The 24,295-nt window shown below is 42.0% G+C and overlaps 1 protein-coding gene across 1 annotated transcript; it reads left to right on the plus strand.

Annotated features, from left to right (window-relative positions):
• The first annotated feature begins 512 nt into the window (after nucleotides 1-512).
• On the plus strand, nucleotides 513-23,958 carry Zkscan2 (zinc finger with KRAB and SCAN domains 2). Its single transcript, XM_052763304.1, has 8 exons — nucleotides 513-627; nucleotides 742-1,218; nucleotides 2,034-2,220; nucleotides 4,929-4,999; nucleotides 5,383-5,509; nucleotides 10,544-11,230; nucleotides 15,819-16,310; nucleotides 19,537-23,958. Exons 2-8 carry the CDS (start codon nucleotides 820-822, stop codon nucleotides 20,457-20,459), a joined length of 2,886 nt encoding a protein of 961 aa, XP_052619264.1. The 5' UTR covers nucleotides 513-627; nucleotides 742-819; the 3' UTR covers nucleotides 20,460-23,958.
• Nucleotides 23,959-24,295: the final 337 nt, after the last annotated feature.

Here is a 24,295-nt window from a genome sequence, read left to right on the forward strand (position 1 = left end):
CCCCCCTACCCCCAGACCATCCCACGGACCCTCATTCCGAAAGTCTCTCGGCGGCAAGTCACGGTGCCCCCGCCCTCTCGCGAGATTCCTCCACGCAGCCTTCGCCCTTGCCTGCGAGGAAGCCTCGTGCGGTCCCCCCACCCTCCGCCCCCTCCCACCCACCCCCCCTGTCGCGAGCGGCGCATGCGTGGCCCCGCGGCTCCCAGCGCCCCCCGCGCTCTCCGCCGGGCGAGCGGACGAGGCTGCGCGCCAGCTCTTCGCCCCGGGAGGCCTCGCCTCATCCCGCTGCTGCTGCTTCTCCCCAACCCCCAACCCTGGCCGAGGCTCTCGGCAGCCTCGTGCGGAGGAGTCCGGAGTGGCGCGGGCGCTGCTGGGAGCCCGGCCCTGGCCTCCAACACCCCTGCACCCCTGCCCCGGCTGGACACCTGCAGCGGCCTAGACCCGGGCCAAGCCCCCTGGGCCGGCCGCGCCTCCCGGAGCCTCGCGGACACACCCCCTCCCGGTCGGCGCCTCCGCCCATCCCGTCCTCCGTACCGAGTTCCCTCCCAGCCCAGCACCTGATTCTCTGTCCGGCCTTGCCCCCTATCTTGACTGGAAAAGAGGGAGGAGGGTTTGCAGACTTTTGGGGTGGGTGCACATTCACCTTTTCAAGATCCTAATAAAAATTTGATTAATCAGCCTAGAGTTCCTTGTTCGGCTGACGAGCTGTCTTTTATCTCCCTCCCGTCCCATATTTCCAAGGACGTTTAAGTAGGCGGCACTCTAGGATGCTTCTCTGGGCCCTTACTTGGAGCTAGACCTGTTGGCCCTGCTTGGATCATGGCTACAGTCCTGGACCCTCAGGTGGACGTGGAAGTTGAGGAGTGCCTCATAATGAAAGTGGAAAAGGACTCCGGGTGGGCATCAGAGCCCATTCTGGAAAGATCGGGCAGCACTGAATGTGAGTCCTTTCGTAAATGCTTCCGGCAGCTCTGTTACGAGGATGTGACAGGACCCCATGAAGCTTTCAGTAAACTCTGGGAACTCTGCTGCCGGTGGTTGAAGCCAGAAACGCGTTCCAAGGAGCAGATCCTCGAGCAGCTGGTCATTGAACAGTTTCTCACCATTCTTCCGGAGAAGATTCAGGCCTGGGCACAGAAGCAGTGTCCAGAAAGTGGAGAGGAGGCGGTGGCCCTCGTAGTGCATTTGGAGAAAGAGACCAGAAGACTGAGAAAGCAGGTGAGACAGGATTTTGAATGAAGGGGATGGGAAAAGCAGGTGGGCGGGGCTACATTGGAAGAAGAGCTCATTATAGAAATAAATGGGACCGAAAAAGATCCATAAGCTGAATCTCCCTAAAAGCAGATTTTATCTCATATTAAATAGAGGGGAGAATTTTGGTTTAACTATTTATTATCTTGCAAATTAAACTAAAATTATGGCCTGTTTGTTCTAATCCTTGGTATAATGTTTCTACTAAAACTGTATAGACAGTATTAAATAGTTAATACCTCACGGGATTTTTCTTTGGTGGGAGGGGGAGATGTCATTGAATACCCTAGAATCCTCTCTAATCCTTTACTATTCCAGTCATTGTCTTATGAAGTACTCTTAGAGCCATGGTCCTTGGCACTCATCCAGTTTGATTGCCAGATCGTCATTTTTCGGTGTCCTTGCATGCTGGCATAGTTATCTTCAACGCCCTTTTGTTAACCTGCAGTGAAATGAAACGAAATGAAATCCTGCAATGTTGGCCAGGTTTATAGTTTTCACCTTGCACAGCCTGTGTTCAGGAGTTGGTTTTGTAAGTTTTCAGTTAACTAGTGTTCTGATTAGTTCTCTGTGCACCTGATAGATAACAAGGTCTTTGGAGTAATGACTCCCCCGCCAAAACAATACAAATAAAAAGTGCTCGCCTCTCCCCTTTTTCCAAACTACTGCGAGCCCATTTCAGTCCACAGAGACTTCATTCCTTCTCAGTTCTTTTGTCCTTTAACGTCCTTGTGAGGGGCATTTCACCCTGATTTGCAATTCTTTTCCTCCGTATGTTGCAGGTCAGTAGTCCCCTACACTCAGAGAAGCAAACCCCGCCTGGAACTGTGTGGGAAGTAGCTGACTTTGAGCCAGAGCAACTGGAGAGGCATCACAGGCTTGTTCCTCATGAGGACACCGGAAGCCTCCACTCGGGATACCAGGACCAGCTGAATGGAAAGAGAGAGAGTAGGCCATTCCCTAAGAATGGTAAGAAGGATTCAAAGTACAGCCAGATTAGAGACCGTGTAGATTTACACTGCATCCCTAACACTGTGCCTTGCTCAGTATAGGTCCCTTTGATAGCCATTTGGAAAATAAATCAGATACTTGTAAAGAAAATTTTCATCTGTTTCAAGAGTCAGGAGTATGTGTTTACCAAAATAAAATAGGATCATGAAGATGGAAATTAGGGAAACTTAGATTGTCCAGGGCAGCTTTGAATTTTGGTCAGTTATTTTAAAATCTCCATTCAACATTCAATCTGTGTCTTTAGTCATGGTGTCTGTGTGTGTATATGTGGGGGGGGGGGGGGTGTGCGCGCACGCTCTCAGTTGACAGCAAACAACTTGAAAAGCTGTTGAGAAATGGAAACAAGATATTTTCATTCCAAAACTTGACTCACAAGATAAGGCATCCCAGAATGGTGTGTGAAGGGACAAATGGTGAGATTTCCTCTGCAGGAGACCAACATCTAGCTGGTGTCCACACAAGGGCAGCATCTAGCTGCCCTCCCTATGAATACAGCAAATCAGATAGAAGGGAGAGAGCGGTGTCTCTCCCAGTCCACTTACTCTTCCATCTCTCAAAGTGTGGCTTCATCCCAGGCCAGTAGAGAAGGAGGTGTGGAGGATCCGGTCTAAAGACTTGATGTATTTCTTGTCTGCCCCACACTTGGGCTGGAGGAGGCAAGCAGACCTGAGCTCATAGCCCAGCTCTCCCATTTGTTATTTTTGTGGCCTTAGGTTATTTCTCAAACTTCGCATCTTCTCACCTGTAAAAGAAAATAGCAAGGTTGTTAGTGTAGACTTAATGCGGCCATGAAAAATAGCAAGTGCATGCATAATAGTGTTCAATAAATGCTAATTTATTTTCTCCCATAATGGCAAAATTATTTTTAAACTTCAACTCTGACTCAAAAAAGCTTTCATTGAGAGTAGAGACTCACAGTGGCTATCTGCTGTATCCAGCCCTTAAATTAAAGGATGTATTGCAACTATTAGTGGATTCTGAATTATCCAGTATGTTCCTTAGCATCAAAGCTCTCTTCATCATGTGTGTTAGATAGCACCAATAACTTGAAGTGAGAAACTTAGTGTGGCAACAGATACCTGCTTATAATGTGTCTGGACATTGCCATCTATGATGATAATTTCAAAAGTAAAAAAAAAAAAAATCTGTTGAAGACTGAGGAGTGGAGAACAGAAATTTGAGGGCTAGATAGAAAGATAATTAACTCTGAGGGAATGTGATTTCAGCCATATGCTTTTCAGAGAACTATGATGTTTCCAAGAAAATTATTTGGCACTTCCTGCCAAGCTTGATGACCTGAATTTAATCCCTAGGACCCACATGGTGAAAAGAGAGAACCAGGTCCTGAAAGCTGTCCTCCAACCTCTGCACAGAGACCATGGCTGGCTGTCTCTGTCTCTGTCTCTGTCTCTGTCTCTCTCTCTCTCTCTCTCTCTCTCTCTCTCTCTCTCTCACACACACACACACACACACACACACACACACACACACACATACACACACACACAATTTTTAAATGATGTTCACTTCTATAAGGCACACGTGAGTAGTTGAAGCTTCTGAAATCTGTTACAAGTAAATTACGCTTGAAGGTTTCCCTGTGAGCTTGAAGGAGGAGGTAGACCATTGAGATTGCTGTATAAAAGGTCTCTTTTCTCCTGCCCTGAGGGGTTATTATTTAACTGCTTGTTGTGCCCATTGCTATACTGATTGCTGTGTCAGCATGACTCAACTGAGAACTAGGTTCTCAGTTCTTAAACTTATACTGGGGATGACAAACTGGTAACTTGTGCATCAAATGGGATTTGTATATTTTACCTACATAGAATTTTGTTTGAGTTTTTGTTTCAGTTTTTGTTTTTGCTCTTTGTTCTTAAGATTTGAGATCTCACAAAAGTCCCAGGTTCCTGGTGTCTTATTTAGGGTTTCTATTGCTATGATGAATACCATGACCAGAAGAACTAAGGGAAGAAAGGGTTTATTTCTCTTCCACTTCCACCTCAAAGGAAGTCAGAACAGGAACTCAAACAGGACAGGAACCTGGAGGCAGGAGCTGATGCAGAGGCCATGGAGGAGTGCTGCATATTGACTTGCTCATCTTGGCTTGGTCAGCCTGCTTTCTTATACCGTCTGTGCCCCACCTGCCCAGGGATAACACTATCCACAATAGGCTGGACCCTCCAGATCAGTCATCAGTCAAGAAAATACCCCACAGGCTTGCCCATGGCGAGAAGCATTTTCTCAATACAGGTTCCCTCTTCCCAAATGACTCTAGCTTATGTCAAGTTTATATAAAAACTAGCCAGCACATCTGGCTTCTCTTGGAAATGTCAGAAATGATGATTCTTCAAGTGACACAATCTCACCCTGAAGCATCATCTAGAGCTAAGCATAGGCTGTTCCTCTCAATAGAACACATATCTCTGGTTCCCCAGTCTCAGCTCTCTCCTCATGCACTTTACCTGCTTGTTCCCGAAGCATTTGAGTTGTGAGCCCAGCATTCGGTAAGGTAGATTTGGGCATTGCTCTGAACTCATTGAAGAAAATCATTCATTCCTAGCTGTAGATTTTAATATGTTCTCATTTCTTAAAAGGAAAAACAGCATGAATTAAAGGACCGAAGTTCAGAATACTACATACCTTAATTGTTTCTTCTCTTTTTCTAGCTCACTCTTCTCTCTGGGTTCCTGTCCCTAGTGATGAGTGGAACACTGTAGATCAGGAGATGACAACCCAGGTAATTTACTCCCAGGTTACTTGTAATTGTTCTCCCTGGCCTTCCTTCTAAGGAATTCACTCACAGTTATTTCCTGTGCTTTTACTGCATTGTTTATGCTTCTTCCAAAGAGATTTTTCCCTTCATTTCTTTTCCAGAAGAGGTTAGACTCAGTCTTCTCTGTAATGGAACTTCTTGCTGGACCAGCTCTCTTACGTCATCTCATCCTAATTCTTTACCGTATCTTCCACTTAACTGGACACATGATACACACGTGTTTCCTTAACTCAGTTCTTCTTCAGGGCCCTTCTCTGCTTCACCCATCTCTGCTTCACCCATGGCTGTTCGTCCTTTGAAGACCTTTGCAGTTGTCTTGGTAGTCACTGGTGTTAGTGTTGTTACAGGAACCAGTGAAAGATGTCCACACAGTGAGAAGCTTTTCCTACAAAAAGAGTGTGCATCAGATTCCTACTCATACAGATCTCTACCACGAAATCAGGAAGGAGAGTGCAGGAAGCACAGTTTCCCTGGGTAAGCATTCTTTCCTTTACAAATAATAGACTGGCAAATTTCTTATATTTTAATTCCTACTGGTGATAAATAGTTGTAAATGTTAGTGCTTAAAGAAGTGGTTCTCGGGCTGGAGAGATGGCTCAGAGGTTAAGAGCACTGAATGCTCTTCCAGAGGTCCCGAGTTCAATTCCCAGCACCCACATGGTGGCTCACAACCATCTGCAATGAGATCTGGCACCCTCTTCTGTATACATAATAAATAAATAAATCTTTAAAAAAAAAAAAAAAAAAAAGAAGTGGTTCTCAACCTGTGGGTCATGACCCTTTTGGCAAACTTTTTACATTATGGTTCATAACAGTAGCAAAATTACAGTTATGAAATGGCAACAAAAATAATTTTATGATTGGGGTCACCACAACATGAGGAACTGTGTTAAAGGGTCACAGTATTAGGAAGGCTGAGAACCACTGGCTTAAAGGATCTCTAATGTAGTTATTTATCTGTTCCCTTTCCTTATTCATGTACTCTTTCCAGAAAAAATAAAAACATTATAATACTAATTAGAATATTGAACAGGAGTTATGAATGAATACCATATTTATAGTGCAGGAAATACAGACTTACATCCACCAGCCTAAAGGTCTGTAAAGTCACCAACAAGGTCTTTCTATAGTTTGTTTTCATTTAACAACAATGACCTCAACATCTACCATAGAACTGCCTAACGGGTGGATGAGTGCCTGTTAAATATTTGTTAGATGGATAGAAATCTTAAATATTGAATAAAAAGTCATTTAAATGCAGTAACCTTGGTAGCATACTGTGAATTGTTTAAGTAGACAAGTGCATAGGCACACATGAGCACTATAGTGTCACTGTGCAGGCGAGTTTTCAGAGGACTGACTCCATCTGCTCTGACAGGAGAGATGAGTAGTAGTCATTCATGTGTGAGTTTCAATTAAAAAGTCAAAGACTAGTGAGTAATATCATAGCCAGGACTGGGGAGGAAGCCTCGTCAGTGAAGGGCTTGCAAGCATGAAGACATGAATTTGGCCCTTAAAGTCCACACTTTTAAAAGCCAGGGGTGGTGGCATGTGCTTGCAAACCTATGATGGGAAGGCAGAGACAGGCAGATCCAGGTGTGTAGCCTACCCAGTCATGTAGCCTACCCAACAGTGGTATACTTGGTCCCTCCAATACGAAAAAGGTGAACAAGCTGGAGAGACTGCTCAGTTGGTAAAGTGCTTGTGTAAGAACCTGAATTCAATCCTCAATACAGGGGGGGGGGGGGATGAGAATGAACTAGATGTAGTGGTACATTGTTATAATCCTGGTCCTGGGAGTAGGGTAGAGACAAGTGGGTCCCTAGGGCTCATTGGTAAGCCAGCCTAGCCTACTGGATGAGTTACAGGTCAGTGAGAGAACTTCTCTAAAAATATAAAATAAAATAAAAAGCAAGGTGATATGGCACAGTCACTAAAACCCAACACTCAGAAGCAGAAGCTTCCAGATTTCTGAGTTAAGTTCCAGGCCAGCCAGGGCTGCACAGTGAGACCCTGTCTCAAAGAAGAAAAGAAAAGGACAGTGCTTAAGGAATGCCACCTGAGATTGGCCTCTGACCTCTACACATATATGCATACAAGTACAGCTGTACACACATATACAAGGTTGGACTGTGCCTGAGGAACAACAACATCTGGGGTTATACTCAGACATATATACACACAAGTTGTTGGTGCAAATGTGCACTGATACCAATTTATAACCAATGGAAATAAAGTATACATTATAGACACTATAATCCTATACTGTCCGGTGAGTAACTGCTAGCCATACATACATTTAAATTTTCAATTTGGGGCTAGAGAAATGGCTTACTGGTTAAAGGCACTGGCTGCTCTTCCAGATGATAAAAATAAAAAACATGACCAGTATAAAATACCACAACACTGCCAGGTGACGATGGCACAGGCCTTTAACTCCAGTACTCAGAAGGCAGAGACAAGCAGATCTCTGTGAGTTTGAGGTCAGCACAGTCTACAGAATGAGTTCCAGGACAGTCAGGGCTATACAGAGAAACCCTGTCTCAAAAAACCATTTATATATCACAGCACTAACAAAGTGTTCTTCAAAAATTATCAGTCATCCTATCCAACTGCCTTGAGTCACTCATGAAATATGCCATTAGTGAGGAGGGACTATACTTGGAGAATTCAAATTCAACCTATCTCCTTTATATACAATTTCATATGGGAAGCTCCAGGCCCAGAGATACATGCCCCAATCTTTTATTGTAGATTGTAGATTAATGAGTTACAGACTAAATATGGCCTGTAGATATTTTGGTCTGCATGATACTTAATTTAAAGTTAGTGTGGAAATATGAATTTCCAGTTTTACATAGAAATAAGACTTTAGAAACTGTCAACCCATTTTCCTGTGTGGCAGTACTTGGCCAGAACTAAATCAAAGGCTCAACTGTCATGGGTCCTGCTCCGACGACCTCACTCACTGCTTCACCTGCCTAGAACTTCTGAGTACTTGAGTCTGCATGCCTCCTCTTCTGCTTCTCCCGTGTAAGAAGTAAAGAGCAAGTCTCCATCCCCAGCACTCCTCAGGAAAGGTGTGATTTGATGTGCTTCTCTAGGAAAATCCTGCAAATTTCTTGTGTGTGCTATGTGGAGAAGAAAACTAAAGTTCATTGCATACATATTGGATACTGTACAGAAACCTGTGCATTCATCTTTGCATAGATGGTATTATTCTTCAGGATACAGTGGGGTTAAGAAACTTGCTCTCCCACCTGGCAGTAGTGGCGCCCACCTTTAATCCGAACACTGTTCTGTTCCTCTATACATTGAGAGTATTTTTTAAGATTCCATTTAAAGCTGAGATAGTATGATATTTGTCTTTCACTATCTATCTGGCTTATTTCACTTGATATAATGTACTCTGAGCCCAGGATATCTAAAAAATTTTAGATGAGAAGAAGGATTTCATTCTTTCTATAGTTTTCTTGTGTATGCTCCACTTTATAGGTTTTTCACATATCCTTTATTTTCATTTTTATTTTATGTGCATGAGTATTTTGCCTACATCTATGCCTGTGTATTACCTGTGTGCCTAGTGTTCAGGGAGCCAGAAGAGGGCATCAGATACCCTGGAACTGTAATGATAGGCAGTTGTGAGCCACCATATAGGACTCAGGTCCTCTGGAAAAACAGCCAATGCTCATAAAAACTGAGCCATTTTCAAATATTCTTTATTGATCCATTGATAAATATTTTGGGTTTTTTCTATACCTTAGGTATTATAAACTGTGTTCCAGTGAATGTCAGAGTGCTGGTGCCTCAGCTATAATTTGGTTTCCTTTACAAATGTATCCAGAAGTGAGAGAGCTGGGGACACATGATAGTTGTCCCAGCTCATTTTTCAAGTTCCTTTTTCAAGTCACATCTGTACTGTTTCTCACAGTGGCTGGATGAGTTTACATTCCCACTAGCAGTGCATAGGGCTCATTTTCCTATACATCCTCACCAGCACTTATTTTTCATCTTCTTGATGTTAACCATTCTAATAGATGTGAAGTAATTACTCATTATGATTTTGATTTGCTTTTCCCTGTTAATTAATGATGTTGAGTAACTTTTTGTGAACCTGTTGGCCATTTGCACATCAGATTCTTTGCCCATTTTTATCATACGTTTTCCTATGAATTGTATGATTCCTTGTACATTTTAGATTTTTTTTTTTTTTTTGGTTTTTCGAGACAGGGTTTCTCTGTGTAGCTTTGCGCCTTTTCCTGGAACTCACTTGGTAGCCCAGGCTGGCCTCGAACTCACAGAGATCTGCCTGGCTCTGCCTCCCGAGTGCTGGGATTAAAGGTGTGCGCCACCACCGCCCGGCTCATTTTAGATTTTTAACCTCTTACAATATATATGGTTGTAAGTATTTTCCCCTGTGCTACAGGCTATTTCTTTACTTTGTTGATTGTTTTCCTTGCTGTACTGGAGCTTTTATTGTCTCTACTTTCATTGTTTTAGAAAAAAAAAAAAAATTTCCCAAGACTGGGGTCAGTTACCTTTTTACCGTATACTTTCTTCTAGGACATATATATATATATATATGCATGCATGTGGGGTGGAGGGAATGGGTTGTTTATGTGCATATAAAGACCACTGGTCAATATCTGGTGTCTTCCTCAATTATCTTCCACCATATTTTTTGAGGCATGGTCTCTCTTTTGCCTGCTGCCATGTTCTCTGCCATGATGGTCATGGACGCTAACCCTCTGGGTTGGTGTCTATGGTGCTGGAGCAGTAGCTGAGAGCTTATATCCTGGAATCCTTCTGCTGGGATAACAAGCATATGTCACCAAGCCTCCCTTTTTCATGGATGTTGAGGATCAAACTGAGGTCCTTATGCTTATATAGCAAGCACTTTACCAACCAAACATCCTCCCCAGCCCCACATGTGGTATTTAATATATTTCAAGTTAATTTTTGCAAGTAGTATAAGGTAGTAGTCCAGTTTTACTCTTGTGCATGTAGATACTCAGTTTTCCTAGCATCATTCATTAAACATACTTTCCTTGTACATTGAGACAAGAAAGGATGTTGGGGCACATATATAAGTAAAGGAAGCAAATACTAAGCTAGCTGTTGTGGCTCAGACTACATCCTAGCACTTGGAAGACTGAGGCAGAAGGATTGTTACAAATTTAAAGCCATCAGTGAGTTCTAGTCTAGCCTGGTCTACGGTGTGATATAGCATCATCCAAAAGAAAGAGTCAAGACTAATGAAATATTTTTTACCTGTGAGGGCATTCCTGAAAGAATTACCTAGATAGAAATAGTATATACATGAGAGTAAGATATCATTTCTAGATTTCTGTGCCTAAAAAGTCACGTAAATAACTACAATGTACATGGTCCTTGCTGAGGAAGGCTATGGTATAAACAAGTAGTCCAGGAAAGCGTGTTTCAACCGGAGACTGGGGTGTGAAGTAATGACATCTGTGCCTACTATGAAATATGTTTCTCTTACTGTAGGAGGCACTGTGTCTACTAACAAGATAGCCCAGTTGGAACAAAGAAAAGAACCGTGGACTGTAGGTCTGCATTCCTCAAATAAGAGGAATAGTGTCCTGAGAAGCAACTCTATCAAAGAGAAATCAGTGCGTGCTGTTCAGATCCCAGCAAGGAATTCAGGGAAGGTGTGGCGAGAGCAGCAACAGTGGGGTTTAGAAGATGAAAAAATTGCAGGTGTGCACTGGAGCTATGAGGAAACCAAGACTTTCCTTGCAATTCTCAAGGAATCTCGCTTTTATGAAACACTCCAGGCTTGTCCCCGAAATAGCCAGGTGTATGGTGCTGTGGCTGAGTGGTTACGAGAATGTGGCTTCCTCCGAACACCAGAGCAGTGCCGGACCAAGTTCAAAAGTCTTCAGAAAAGTTACCGAAAAGTGAGAAATGGCCACATGCTGGAACCCTGTGCCTTCTTTGAAGACATGGATGCCTTGTTAAACCCTACAGCCCATTCTTCATCTACTGATAAGCCAAAGGCCATGCTCTCTCTCCCCAGACTAAAGAGAATTGGTATTGGTGCTAAAGAACAGGTCAATTTAGTGGAGGAGGAGGAAGAAGGTGCTGAAGACTCCGATGGTGATGAAGTGGGCATTGAGTTTATACGCAAGTCTGAAATCCGTGCTACCCCTGTCTTGTTTCAAAACCTAAGTGGTAAGAATTGTGCTGGTTTTTTTCTTGGTGTAAAGATAGAAGTGTAGCCCTGTGGAGAAAGTAGTAGATTAGACTAATCCTGGGGAGGGTTATCATACTCCATGCTGCTTTCACTGTGACATTACCCCACAACTAAAAGGGCAATTGGGTGTTTGTTGCTGTTCCCAGCGCAGCCTGAGTAACAGCTCTGAGGAGCCTGCAGGCTCTTATTCAAGTTAGAGCTAAGCACGGTTTTTAAATATTTGGTGGTCAGGGTAGAAAGATGACTCAATGGATAAGAGCACAGGCTGCTCTTGCAGAGGATCCACGTTCAGTTCCCAGCATCCACATGGCAGCTCATAACCATCTGTAACTCTAGTTCCAGTGAGTCCAACACCCTCTTCTGGACTCTGGGCACCAGGCACACAGATGCAGACTTTAATATATACACATATAATTCATCATATTTATTATATTTTTTCCTACAGAAGGAAGGTAAGTCGAGCTAAAAAGGTGTGTCTAATATTATTTGAGGATTAGTATAATCAGTTGTATTAGATTGTAGTAAATGAAGGATGCCTTATTAGTCCATACAGTATAGCCAACAACAAACCAGTGTAAAGGAGTAGAGAAAATGAAATATAAACTTATTTCTGCCCAGTTTAAAAGACAAGAAAGGAGAGTGAACAGAATACAACCATGAGTCACATGAAAGCAATAGTGAGAGCCAGGTCTGGTGGCACACAGCTGAAATCCCAGAACTTGGGAAGCAGAAACATCAAGAGTTTGAGGCCAGCCTGAACCATATAGCAAAATCCCTTCTCTAAATAAATTAATATAGAAACAAGATGTCTTAGTTATTTTTCTGTTACTCGGAAGAGGCCCCATGACCAAGACAATTTACAGAAGAGTTTGTTGGGGCTCACAGTTCAGAGGGTGAGAGTCCATGACCATCACGGCAGGGAGTGTGACAGCAGTCAAGCAGGCATGGTGCTGGCTCAGTAGCTGAGAGCTTCCATCTTTATCAGCAAGTAGAAGGCAGGGAGAGAACACTAAATGGAAAAGGTGTGGGCTTCTGGAATCTCAAAGCCTTCCCCAGTGACATGTCTTCTCCAATGAGGCCATACCTCCTAACCCTTCCCAAACAGTTCCACTAACCAGGGACCAAGCATTCAAATATATGAGCCTCTGGGGGTCATTCTCATTCAAACTACCATATCCCATGCCCTGGCCCCCATAGGCTTGTTGCCATATAATAAAATGCATTTAGTCCAACTTTAAAAGTTCAGAATCTCTTCTGAGAGTCAAGGCAGTCTCTTAATTGTAACCACCCGTGAATTTTTTTAAAAAGGCACATTACATACTTCCAACACAGAATACCACAGAATACAATATTACCATCCTTAAAAGAAGAATGGGGACATAGTGAGGAAATACTGTCCCAAAGCAGGACCAAAACCCAGCAGAGCAAACTCTCAGTCTTGTAGTTCTATGTCCAATGCCAAAAGCCTTTGATGGCTTTTCCCTTCCAGCTTTGCTAACTGTAACACACTTCTGTCTTATGAGCTGGTTTCACTCCCTGTATGCAGCTCTCCCGGCAGACATCCCATGATTTTGGTACCTCCAACATCCTGTGGTCTCCAACACAATCCAGACTTCACTTTCACAGCTTCACACAGTGACTCTTCTGAACCTCCATATAAGGACTCCCCTGCTACATGGCTGTCCCTAATGGCTTTCCTTAACTGAGCAGGAAGAGTCCACAGCCCCTTTACTACTCTATTCTTCATGACTAAAGCCAGAATCACGTGGCTGAAGTTGCCAAGTACTGCTGCAAACTTGGGATGGACTCAGCCCTCTCCTTAAGTTACATTTGCATAAGTTTTAGTTTGTTGCTTTCATCTGTTGAATAAGCTTTCCTTTGTTACAGAAGCAGGAAATTCCTTGACATTTCCTTTCTACAAATTGGAAGCTTAACTGCGTGGGGTGTTGTCCTGAGGAAAATACTCTTTGTTCCATTTCATATCCAGCCTGTCTCTAAAGGTCTCATCTCTTTGAACACAAGACTTGGCTCCAGCATGAAATTTCCTGTTACTTTTTTTCTCCTCAAATTGTATAGTTTGTATTTCATTTTGCTCTGCTTGCTCCTTTTCATCATAGACCCACATAAAAGTGATCACAGTAGCCGGGCGGTGGTGGCACATGCCTTTAATCTCAACACTCGAGAGGCAGAGGCAGGTGAATCTCTGTGAGTTCAAGGTCAGCCTGGTCTACAAAGTGAGTTCCAGGACAGGCTCCAAAAGCTACACAGAGAAACCCTGTCTTGAAAAACAAAAAACAAAACAAAACAAAAAAGAGTGATCACTAATAACCACATGATACATTAAGTATTAGGTTGTCCTGAAATCTCCTCTGCCAATGAATAGTTCAAACCTCTTCAGTTAGCTTTACACAGATTCTTAGGACAAGAGCAAAAAGCAACCACATTCTTTGCCAAAATACCATAAGAATGGTTTCTAGCTAATACTTGTTCCGCTCTGAAACCTCATGAGCCAAGCCTCCACAGTATACATAGCTCTCAACACACCACTGTCTTCCATGTTCCTACTAGGATGGCCCATTAAACCTCACTTATAGCATTCAACCACTTCCCTGGTCCAAAGTCTTCCACATTTCTTCAAAAAACAAGCATGGTAGGACCTATCACATCAGTACCCTGTTCCTGGTACTAATCTGGCTTAGTTCCACCAACTGGGATCTAGGCATTCACTATAGGAGCCTTTTGGGGTTATTCTCATTCTGGTAGAAATAAATCTAAATATATCCCTAATTACAAATTTACTGAACCACAATTAACACATTAAAAAAAAAGACGACACTCATCATAGGAGATGCACCCTATATAGAAGACAGGCATTAAAAGGAGACTAGGCCTGGTGCTACAAACCTGTAATCCCAGCACTTAGGACCTGACAGGAGGATTGTAAATTTGTAACCAGGTTGAGCTACACAGCAAGATCTTGGGGGCGGGGAAGAAAAATGAAAAGATACACCGTGCAAATCTACTGTTGCATATTTGGGGACCAAGACACACAGAATTAAAGAGCCAGTTAATACCTATTTGACAGTAGCTACATCATGTAACAATACTGGACTTCAATTTTCTCCTATGGAATATATGACTGAGAACTCACAGGGTTATTACTGGTGTTCAGCAAGACATAACAGGTGAAGGTACTCTTAAAAGGCTAAAATGCATCAGTTATTACTGATGTCTTTCCTAGTCCATTGTAATAAAAATGATAAACCCATCAATAGAATGGAAAAATAAATCAGGCTAGGAAAGCTAGAAGTGTGTTCATGAGGACATGTGCCTAAAATAAGCAGATCTGCTGACAAATGGGAGGATTGTCATGCATATACAGGTATTCACCAATCTGAAAATCCAAAAACATAAGGGTAAGGCTCTTGGGGATGGTCTCAAGTGTAGAAGTCCAATGATGGGACTGAAAGTATCCAGTAAATATTGAGACTAGCTACTACTTTTTCCAAAACAAAAAGCATATTTAACAAACTACTAAGAAAAGTTATATTCTGCTGTCTGTGCCATACAGATGATACTCTCTCTCAAATTAGAAGATTGGATGACTTATCAGACTCAGAACTACTTGGACATAGCTCTGATTCTCAAGGAAAACTAGTCAAAGAAATAATAGATTTCAGGCTGTTTTGGGGGTTGTAATCCATTGTTATGAACTACTTGGAAAAGACATTTGTAGGTGGCTAAGTCCTTCAGTTAGTCTCTGTAGCAATGACAGTGTGGGAGACTACACTTACTCTTCCAAGTGAACTCTGGTTCTTTTGGAATTTTGCCTGTTCATTTGAAAATTGGTATCTGTGCAACTTGAGTCTTTGTATCCAGAAACATGGCATCTCACTTTTTCTAGTTATTTTAATAACTTTGAATAAAGAATTACAGATTTTTTAACATAGAGTTTACTGCTCTTTACAAAGCTTGTTTCTGGATATTCCATATTTCCTGTTGCTATCATGAATAGGACATTAATTATAATTTTCTTTGTCCTTGAGAAGTTCATACATGTATACAATGAAATATCATATCCACCTCTGTTTTCTTCCAACTCCCCCCAAGTCCCCATCCCAACTTCATGTATTTCTTATCTATCATATAATATATATATATATATATATATATATATATATATATATATATATATATATATATACACTAACACACTAAATCCAATTAGTGTTGCCCATATGTGCATGGGTATAGGACCATCCCCTGAAGCATGGGTAACCTACCAATGGGAACACTCTCAGAATAATTCTCCTTCCTCCAGAAGTTGTCAAGTGAGACACACACACAAATACACACACACCTATGCTAGAATTCCGACTGGCTGTGTAGGTCTCCTGCAGCCATACCTGCTGTGAGTTCGTGAATACACTAATCTATCATGTCCAGAAGATGGTGTTTCACAGTATTTCTCCCTTAATACGACTTTAATACCATCACATTTTAAAGTGTGTGTAATAGAGAAGCTCCAGACTCCTTATGTCTTTAAACTTTATCCTTGAATGGCAGGTGTGCATTGGGGCTATGAAGAAACAAAGACTTTTCTTGATATCCTTCGTGAGACTCGGTTTTATGAAGCACTTCAAGCCTGTCATCGGAAGAGCAAGTTGTATGGAGTCGTGGCTGAACAACTTCGAGAGTGTGGCTTTCTCCGGACACCAGAACAGTGCCGAACCAAGTTCAAAAGCCTTCAGAAGAGTTACCGAAAAGTGAAGAATGGCCATGTACTGGAGTCCTGTGCATTTTACAAGGAAATGGATGCCCTAGTTAACTGCCGTACATCTGCCCTTTCCACCAACACCTCAGAAGAAATTCCATCACTCTCAAGGCAAGAAAGAGGACATATTGAGGTTGAACCCCAAGAGCCTACAATCTGGGAACCTGAGGAGACCTCACAGGAGGCAGTGTTAGAAGATTCTGGTAGTGAGAGAATGAGTGAGGAGGAAATTATAGAAGAGCCAGAATTCCAAGGACCTACAGGCCTACCACAAAGCCCATCTGGTAAGGGTCATCGGGGCTTTTGGTCAAAGTAAGGAGAAAATGTGACTTCTTAAAAAATCAGTACACCTGGCACGTGGCTCATGCATATTTACTCACTCAGAAGATATTTGAATGCTATTTGTTGTTAGAGGAACAGGGAAATAGAACTGAGTAAAATGAGTCCTGTTCTTGTGGTACTTCCCTTGCAAGGAGGAGCTAAGCTCCTCACATTCTTTTGTCTCAGACTTTGGAACTTTAGCTTGGTTTCTGTCTTGGCGGTCAGACAGTGTTTTGTTTCTGGAAATACTATAGAGAAGAATGTGAGATTCTACCTTAAACTTGAAGGAGGAGGAAGGTCAGTAAGCTCAAATCAGAAGCCTCTCACTGTTGTGTGTAGTGTATATGAGGAAAAGGATAGGCAAGAACAAGATGAGAGGCTTTGTCCTGGTCCTGAGCTCAGCAGCCTGCTTCTCTTGCCCACTGGCTGTCCTCACTGGCATCTAACTGCAAACTCAAGCATTAAATGTAACGAAAACCCCACAGTGTCCTTTAAAGATCATTTTAATGGCTCCTCACTCAGCATTTACATCCAGGCAGATGACATGGCTTGCTAAGTAGACTGTCATTTCTGCCTGCCCCTGCTTTCATTCCATAGATAGCCATTATTCTAGTTCTGTCTTTCTGTTTCTTGCCTAGACTATAAAAGTCTCAAAACCAAATTTCCTTAGCCATACTTTTTTAGGAGGGTCGGGGAGTTATCCTGAGAGAGAGAAAGGTCCCAACTGTAGCACACCAGGCTGGTCAGGAACTCAGGATCCTCCTGCTTCCACTCCTTGAATTCTGGAATTGCAGGCATGCACCATCCTACCCAGCTTTTCGTTCGTGGTTGGTTTTTTTTTGGGGGGGGGGGGGGTAATGTATTTATTTTTATTTTATGTACATTGGTATTTTGCCTGCATGTATGTCTGTTTGAGGGTGTCGGATCTTGGAGTTACAGACAGTTGTTAGCTGCTATGTGGGTGCTGGAAATTGAACACCGATCCTCTGGAAGAGCACCCATGTTTTGATTGAGCCATCTTTAATCTGAGCTCATCCTATCATTCAAGGCATATGTGCTAGTGTTTTCTTTCTCTGTGCTTAGTTGAAATGAAACTATTTGCTGTGTTCTACATGCACCTTAAGCTCTCTCGTATCTAAACCATGGTTTATGATCCCTCCCCAACCACCCACACCTTGAACATATTCAGCTCTACACATCTGTGTATCCAAATTCTTTCAATTCCAACACTTTGTATTATGGTGTGAATCACTTTTATATCCTAAAACCAACCTCCCAGTCAGCAGTAAGCTCCTGAAGGGATGGGAGCTCTCTTTCTGTAGCCACAGGGTATGTCAGAATGTGAGGCATTTCACACTGATTTCTTGAAGCCAGTCTTTCTGGTTTGCCTGAATTAGTTGTAGAGGCCCATTAAGAGGAGTTAATATCCAGATACCACAGAGCAAGGACTTCATACATATGCTGCCTAGAGATATTTGTATGAGAAATCATAAAGAGTAAATCCAGCCAGGCATGGTGGCATACACTTTTAATCCCAGCACTTGGGAGGCAGAGGCAGGCATATCTCTTGAGTTTGAGACCAGCCTGATCTACAGAGCAAGTTCCTGAACAGCCAGGGCTACACAGAAAAACCCTGTCTCAGAAAAAAGAAAAAGAAAAGAAAAGAGTAAGTCCAATATAACTTCTTTCTTTAAATGTTATTTATTCATTTTTTTCTGTGTGGAGGTGTTTTGCCTTCACAGATATCTGTGTACTGTGTACATGCCTGGTGCCCACAGTCAGAAGATGGTGTCAGATCCCTGGATCTAGAGTTACAGACAGTTGTGAGCTGTAAACCCTAGTCCTCTGGAAAAGCAACCCAAGTCCTTAACTGCTGAGTCATGTCTCCAGTCCCAACTTCCTTTTTAATAACTGTAAAAAGAGTCCCTGTGAATATTATTTTTTGATGACCTCCAGAATGTAATCAAATTGTCAGTTACTATCTGAGTCAGCTAATAGGCTATGACTTCCTCTAAATCCCAGAATAATGTTGAATGCAATAATAAAACCTCAAAAGGAGTACTAATTGAAAATAAATTTACTGTGGCTTTTTATATATGTTAATGAACTGAGTGTTGACTGCCCTTCTCTTCCCCACCATACCATAGCTAGCCCACTAACCAGCAGTTTCTCTTGAATGTGTGGAAGGGAAGTCATGTTGACACCTACAAGTAGGAACAAGATGTATAGCACATGCTTAATCACAAGGGTTTGGAAATCAACCTAGATTTAGCCCAAGATACTCAGCCTGTGAAATATTTATGTATGGCAATAATACGTCTTTTAGAATTTGTATCCAAGTAATCTGGGTAGAGAGCAGGGAGTGTATGGGAATAGAGGTGAAACTGGATTAGCCATAAATAGATCATTGTTAAAGGTAAATAAATAGTTCATGGGAGTTCTTTATACATATTACACTGTTCATTCTTCTGTGTGTGTGAAGTTCCCATAATTAAAAGTTAATAACAAAAACACAGTTAACAAGTGACCAGGATGTTGCTAGAACCAAACTATGTCATTCCAAAGCTTCTGGCTTTTTACTATGTCATGCCTCCCATAAAACTCCACAGAGAAGTGGAATCCAAGGTGTGCTTTATAGTGAATGGGGGTGTAATGAAAATCTAGCTTTGAAAGCAGTAAAAAGGAGTATTTATATTATTGTGGTCCATGAGATAACCAGAAAAACAAGCTACAAGATCATATGGAAAAAATAGTATTGTAGAGTAGAACCTGACTAGCTATTGAAGAATTTAGAAGTATCTTAAGGAATTTGGAGTTGTCCATTAGAGACTATTCAGTATTTTAATTGTTGTAATATTTTAATATAGGTGTGAAATATTTTAATATAGACATGAAAGAAGAAAAGTAGAATGAATTAAAATTTCAAGGAGATTAAACCAAGTTGTTGCTAAGTTAATGAGGATATAGATGGAGAATGGTAGCTTGAACAGCAATGCAGTTCAATACTGAGGACCAACATGGTAGCAAATGTCATTGGCCTTTTTATAGAACTGAAAGAGGTTAAAGCATGGTGAGTCAGTCAAGTCACCATGTGTAGCCATAAACATTAGAGGATCATAACCATTGTAAGCATGGTTAATTATTTTCATACTGGAGTTTGTGAAATTTTACTGTCTTTTCCTTTTCCAGATTTTGAAATTGGAAGTAGTATTAAGGAGGACCCAACACAGGTAATATTTAAGGACAGAGAGCCCCATGGAGCATTAATAGAAAAGTCTAAAAGATTTGTTTCTCAGAATACCAACTCCAGTAAATATTATAAAAGGGAGTGCATCTCAGGAAGACAATGGGAAAATCTTCAAGGAATTAGGCAGGGAAAATTGATGTCTCAACCTAGAGATCTAGGGAAGGCCACAGTGTATCAGAGACCTTTCATGGGGAGGAGACCATACAGACTTCTCAAATACGGAGAAAACTTTGGAAGGAGTGCCCGTCTTATGTGCAGGATGACCCACCAGAAGGAGAATCCTTACAAGTGTGGTGTCTGTGGGAAGAGCTTTGGTAGAAGCAGAAGCCTAATCAGACACCAAAGAATCCACACAGGGGAAAAGCCTTTCAAATGTCTTGACTGTGGGAAAAGCTTCAATGACTCCTCAAATTTTGGAGCCCACCAGAGAATCCACACTGGAGAGAAGCCGTACAGATGCGGCGAGTGTGGGAAATGCTTCGGTCAGAGCTCAAGTCTTATCATCCATCAGAGAACCCACACTGGTGAGAAGCCCTATCAGTGTGGAGAGTGTGGGAAAAGCTTCACCAACAGTTCTCATTTCAGTGCCCACCGCAGAGTCCATGCTGGAGAAAATCCCTACAAATGTGGGGACTGTGAGAAGAGCTTCAATAACTGCACACGATTTCGAGAGCACCGGCAGATCCACACTGGAGAGAAGCCCTATGCATGTGCCCAGTGCGGCAAGCATTTCAGTAAAAGCTCTTTCCTCACCAGACACCGGGAAGTCCACATGAGAGAAAAGCTACTGCCATACTCTCCCTCGGGGTACTCCCCAGAGAGCCTGCTGAGGGGGAAGAGTGATGAGTTCAGGAAGTCCTTTTGACTGTGAGCTGCTCTTTCCACAGGCCCTGTTAGCCATCTTATCCTACACTTGGAAGCTGTCTTTTCTTAGCTATAAATTGCAGTTCCCAAGACAGGCCTGAGGATATAAAAAAGCTAGTTTTTTTCATCTGTTCTCTTGTTCTAACATGCTCAGTCTGCCTCTCTCCTATGAGTATTGACTTTCAGTAAAGTGAGATGATAAGTTTTTTGAGGTCAGAATAAAATTCTCATTAGAATGTTGAGGTTAATGCTATTGTCCGGCAACTTTGCAATACTCTTCTTGCATGTGGGTGAGAGTTCTTTTCAAGTATATGAACGGTGAAAAGTTTATAGTGTTATCACCCATATGAGAGCTTGGCAGCAACTTGACAATGGATTTTTATATCTGGGTAGAACTTTTAGGAGTTTGATCTGAACTATATCGGAGCCATCTTTGTTTTGAGGGTATAAAATGAGAGCGAAAGTTTTACAGCTTTTTTCAGAAGTCTGCATCAAAAAGTTGATCCTAGTTCCCTGTGTTGCTACTGAAGTCATGTTGCTAATACCTTGTCCTCCTCCAAGAGAAACACTTACTCACCCTTCATCTCCCTGTCTGTTCCTGAAGACTTAACTCCACTGGCTTCTGCTTCTCCTTTTACTGTTCATCACGTCTATACTTACCTCTTAATTGTTCTAGGTGCTCTAGTCTGACTTTTGTAGACTACCTTGACCCATTCAGATGGGAGATGATGCATGTTAGTGTTGTCTCATTAAGAGAAAATCAGATTCCAAAGTCTAGTTCTACCCCATCACTTCTCTGACTCTTAACCTATAACAAGACCTACTGATAGGGTGGCATATTTCAAACTGCCTAGCTCTACATTTCAATGTACTATAATAGTATTTCTAAAAGTTTAAGGTTGTAAGGAAGAAGGACATGAGACCTGAAATATTTCATGGACCCTTTAGGCCTGCTTTCAATCAAAGAGCTACCTCAGTCAAGACTACATTTCCAGGGTTGACTGTTAAACATACTAGCCTCTGCTTCCGGCTCCTGTTTGTAGGATCATAGACCTGACTATAGAGCCCTAAATAATTACACGACTCTATAGTGCACTCAGTGAAAGTAGAGCTATTTATAAACTTCCACTCTAGAACACCACCTTATGTTCCCCATTTCCCTGTTCATCTAGAGGGAAATGTCTTTGATAATCCCTTGGTATTAACCAGGTAAATATTGTCAGAAAGTTTCTGGTGGGGAAATAGTTAACTCATAGAATTACAAATGAAGTTCAGGAATTTGATCTTCCCAAACCAGTTACTTGAAGATGAGGCCTGTGGCATTCATAACCTTTAATACAAAGGTAATCCAGTGTAGCTTTGCTTTGGGGAGGAGGAAGTCCCAAGAAGAGTGGAAGGAGAACCGTAGTCAGGGCTCTTACTAGGTTGTTCTCCTGTCTGTTGCTCTCGTTTGAAAACATCTAGAGATGATATTTTTATGTGAGTATATTTGAATATTTTGAGACTCATTCAGCAAAGTATCAAAGAGGGTAGACACTAGAAAGAAAAGCGCTTTATCGTGCCAGCATAGGATGTTGCCTGTTTGAAGGCAAGTGACTCAGGTAAATGCTGATAACTGTTTGTGATGTGTGTTTGTTGGAAATATTATAATTGTTGACACCTCCTTAGCTTATTTCCTGTGTATTGTCTGAATTAGAGACTTCTAATGAGTGGTACATGCAGCTTCATGTTGGTACTGTGCCTAGACCAGTAAGATTGTGTGGTGCCAGTGGGCTTGTGCTTATAATTATGTAGATGTTCTGGAATTCCAGCTCTAGAAAAGATGCACATTAGTATAAATTGCCAGTTAGTGACATGTACACAGGATTGATACTTATATGGAAGCATGATTCAGAAAGTAGATGACTTGTTCACCAATACTTATGTACTGTTACGTAGAAGACCATGTTGTCACCACAGAAAGGGATACAAAAATGATGGGGGCATGGTGGCTGTACTCCAGCAAGGAAGTGTTACAGCAAAAGATAATCTAGTTAAGTCCACAGTGATGTGGAAGGTTAGTCACCCCATCTGGAGGAACTAACTGCAGTCACATCCTGAAGACCTTCTATAAATTGCAAATAGAAAACCAGTTTGAGCACCACTTTTTGACACATTTTCCCAGCAACAGGAAAGATCCAGGGCCTGTTCTATCTCCACCACGACAAAGTGATTGTTTCCTGTGTCTAAGATACAGTGAGGTAGGTTTGGGTTCCTCTACCTATAGTCCTAATCATAAACAATCTGTTAGGATGCGTGTTGATCTAGTGGACCTTTTCTCAGTTCTTAAGAAACAGATCTCCCTACCATCTTAGACCAAGGTGCTTACGTGTTTCCCTTTTGTCAACTGTGTGAAAGTTAGAATGAGTGATCACATTCTGAGTAATACATCCTTATCACATCTCTGTAATGATCCATAGATCTCAATACCAAGGACTTCAAGGAGGAAAACAGGTTTTTTTAAATATTTGAAACACTGTGATTTTTATAACTTGCTGCTTCTCCCTCATTCTCTGGATGCTGGAAAGCTCAACAGACAGTTCACCTCAGCCAACTACCTACACCTACTTATTTTACTCTATCTAATTTCTTTGGAGATTGTCTCAAGTTCTATTTTTGAACAATGGTATATGTATAAACAGATTATTTTCTGGCATTCTATCAAAGACATTTTAGAAACTGTGTTTGTATTTCCTGCCTAGGCTTTCATTCATTTCCACAAATACCTTGCTAATTCTTACTGATGATTTTGTTACATATTCAACCTACTTCATTCATCTGGAAAGAAACATGTTTTTGTAAAGAAGAAAACTCACACATTAAATACATCAGGGCATCCTGCTACCAAGGAATGTGTATTAGACCAGAAGCCAGAAGAAAAGTTTAGTATTGTTACCACTTCCTAAACTTGACTGGATAAATCACAACTTCTCTCTTTACAGAGTAGTTAACTTATTGCCAAAACTGCAGGAGTTCTCATGTTCCTGAAGCTATGGAGCATGGTAGAAATGAAAAAATAGAAAGGCCAGACTCCCACCTTGGCTACCCACTGTATGCCACCTCTGGGCCACACTGAGTTCATCTCATGCTTTAAGAGGATGGCAGCAGTGCCAACCCAGCTGGCTTAGTAAGGAGAAAGGAGAAGCCACTGTGTTCAGTAACAGGAAAGCCTTCCCTCTCCCCATCACCCTGAGAGCCAAAGGTGGGTAGGTAGAGTGAAGAAAATATTTTGAGTTCTGGTGCTCAGTGACAGACAAGATTCATGGGTTAGGAAAACCCCAGTGGAAGGAGCAGCTGAGTGATTTGTGTGGTCCAAAGCCTCCGCCTCCACCTGAATGCATTCTAGGGCCAAGTGTAAATGGACATCTGTCTTCATTTTGTGTTAATGTTCACTTAGATGTCTTCTTGAAAGCTTGTATGTGAAATGTCTACAATAAATGGCTACCTTTGGTTTGCTATAACTTGAAAGATGTCTTTATTTGAGAAGTCCAAGGCCAATCCTTATAACTAGTAAGAAGACCTTGAATTCATGCCAGTTCACAGCTGCCCTTCATAGCCAGCAGAAAGGGATGTGATGTGAATCCACAGCAGTTCTTGTACGAAGTCCGCCGACTGCCATTACCATTAGCCCAAACAATGGTTTGCTTTACTTCCAAGGTAAAATTGATGTTGGACAGACAGACACACTACATGTGCTTCTGACAAGACTTGCATGCCAGCCTAACTAGAAGAAACCCTAGCTGTTTCCCTGAAGTTATAGGAAATGAAGACTATTCTCTTAGTGTCTCCTGCTGGGCC

Source organism: Peromyscus californicus, unplaced genomic scaffold, assembly GCF_007827085.1.
Source record: "Peromyscus californicus insignis strain IS unplaced genomic scaffold, ASM782708v3 Scaffold_4__1_contigs__length_199733344, whole genome shotgun sequence".
Lineage (NCBI taxonomy): Eukaryota > Metazoa > Chordata > Mammalia > Rodentia > Cricetidae > Peromyscus > Peromyscus californicus.

Bases quoted from the DNA above. Each gene is read 5' to 3' on its own strand.
- Zkscan2 (XM_052763304.1), top strand. From the start codon at position 820: ATGGCTACAGTCCTGGACCCTCAGGTGGACGTGGAAGTTGAGGAGTGC. The intron at 1,219-2,033 runs GTGAGACAGGAT...CGTATGTTGCAG, and splicing joins CCAGAAGACTGAGAAAGCAG to GTCAGTAGTCCCCTACACTC. The intron at 2,221-4,928 runs GTAAGAAGGATT...CTCTTTTTCTAG, and splicing joins TAGGCCATTCCCTAAGAATG to CTCACTCTTCTCTCTGGGTT.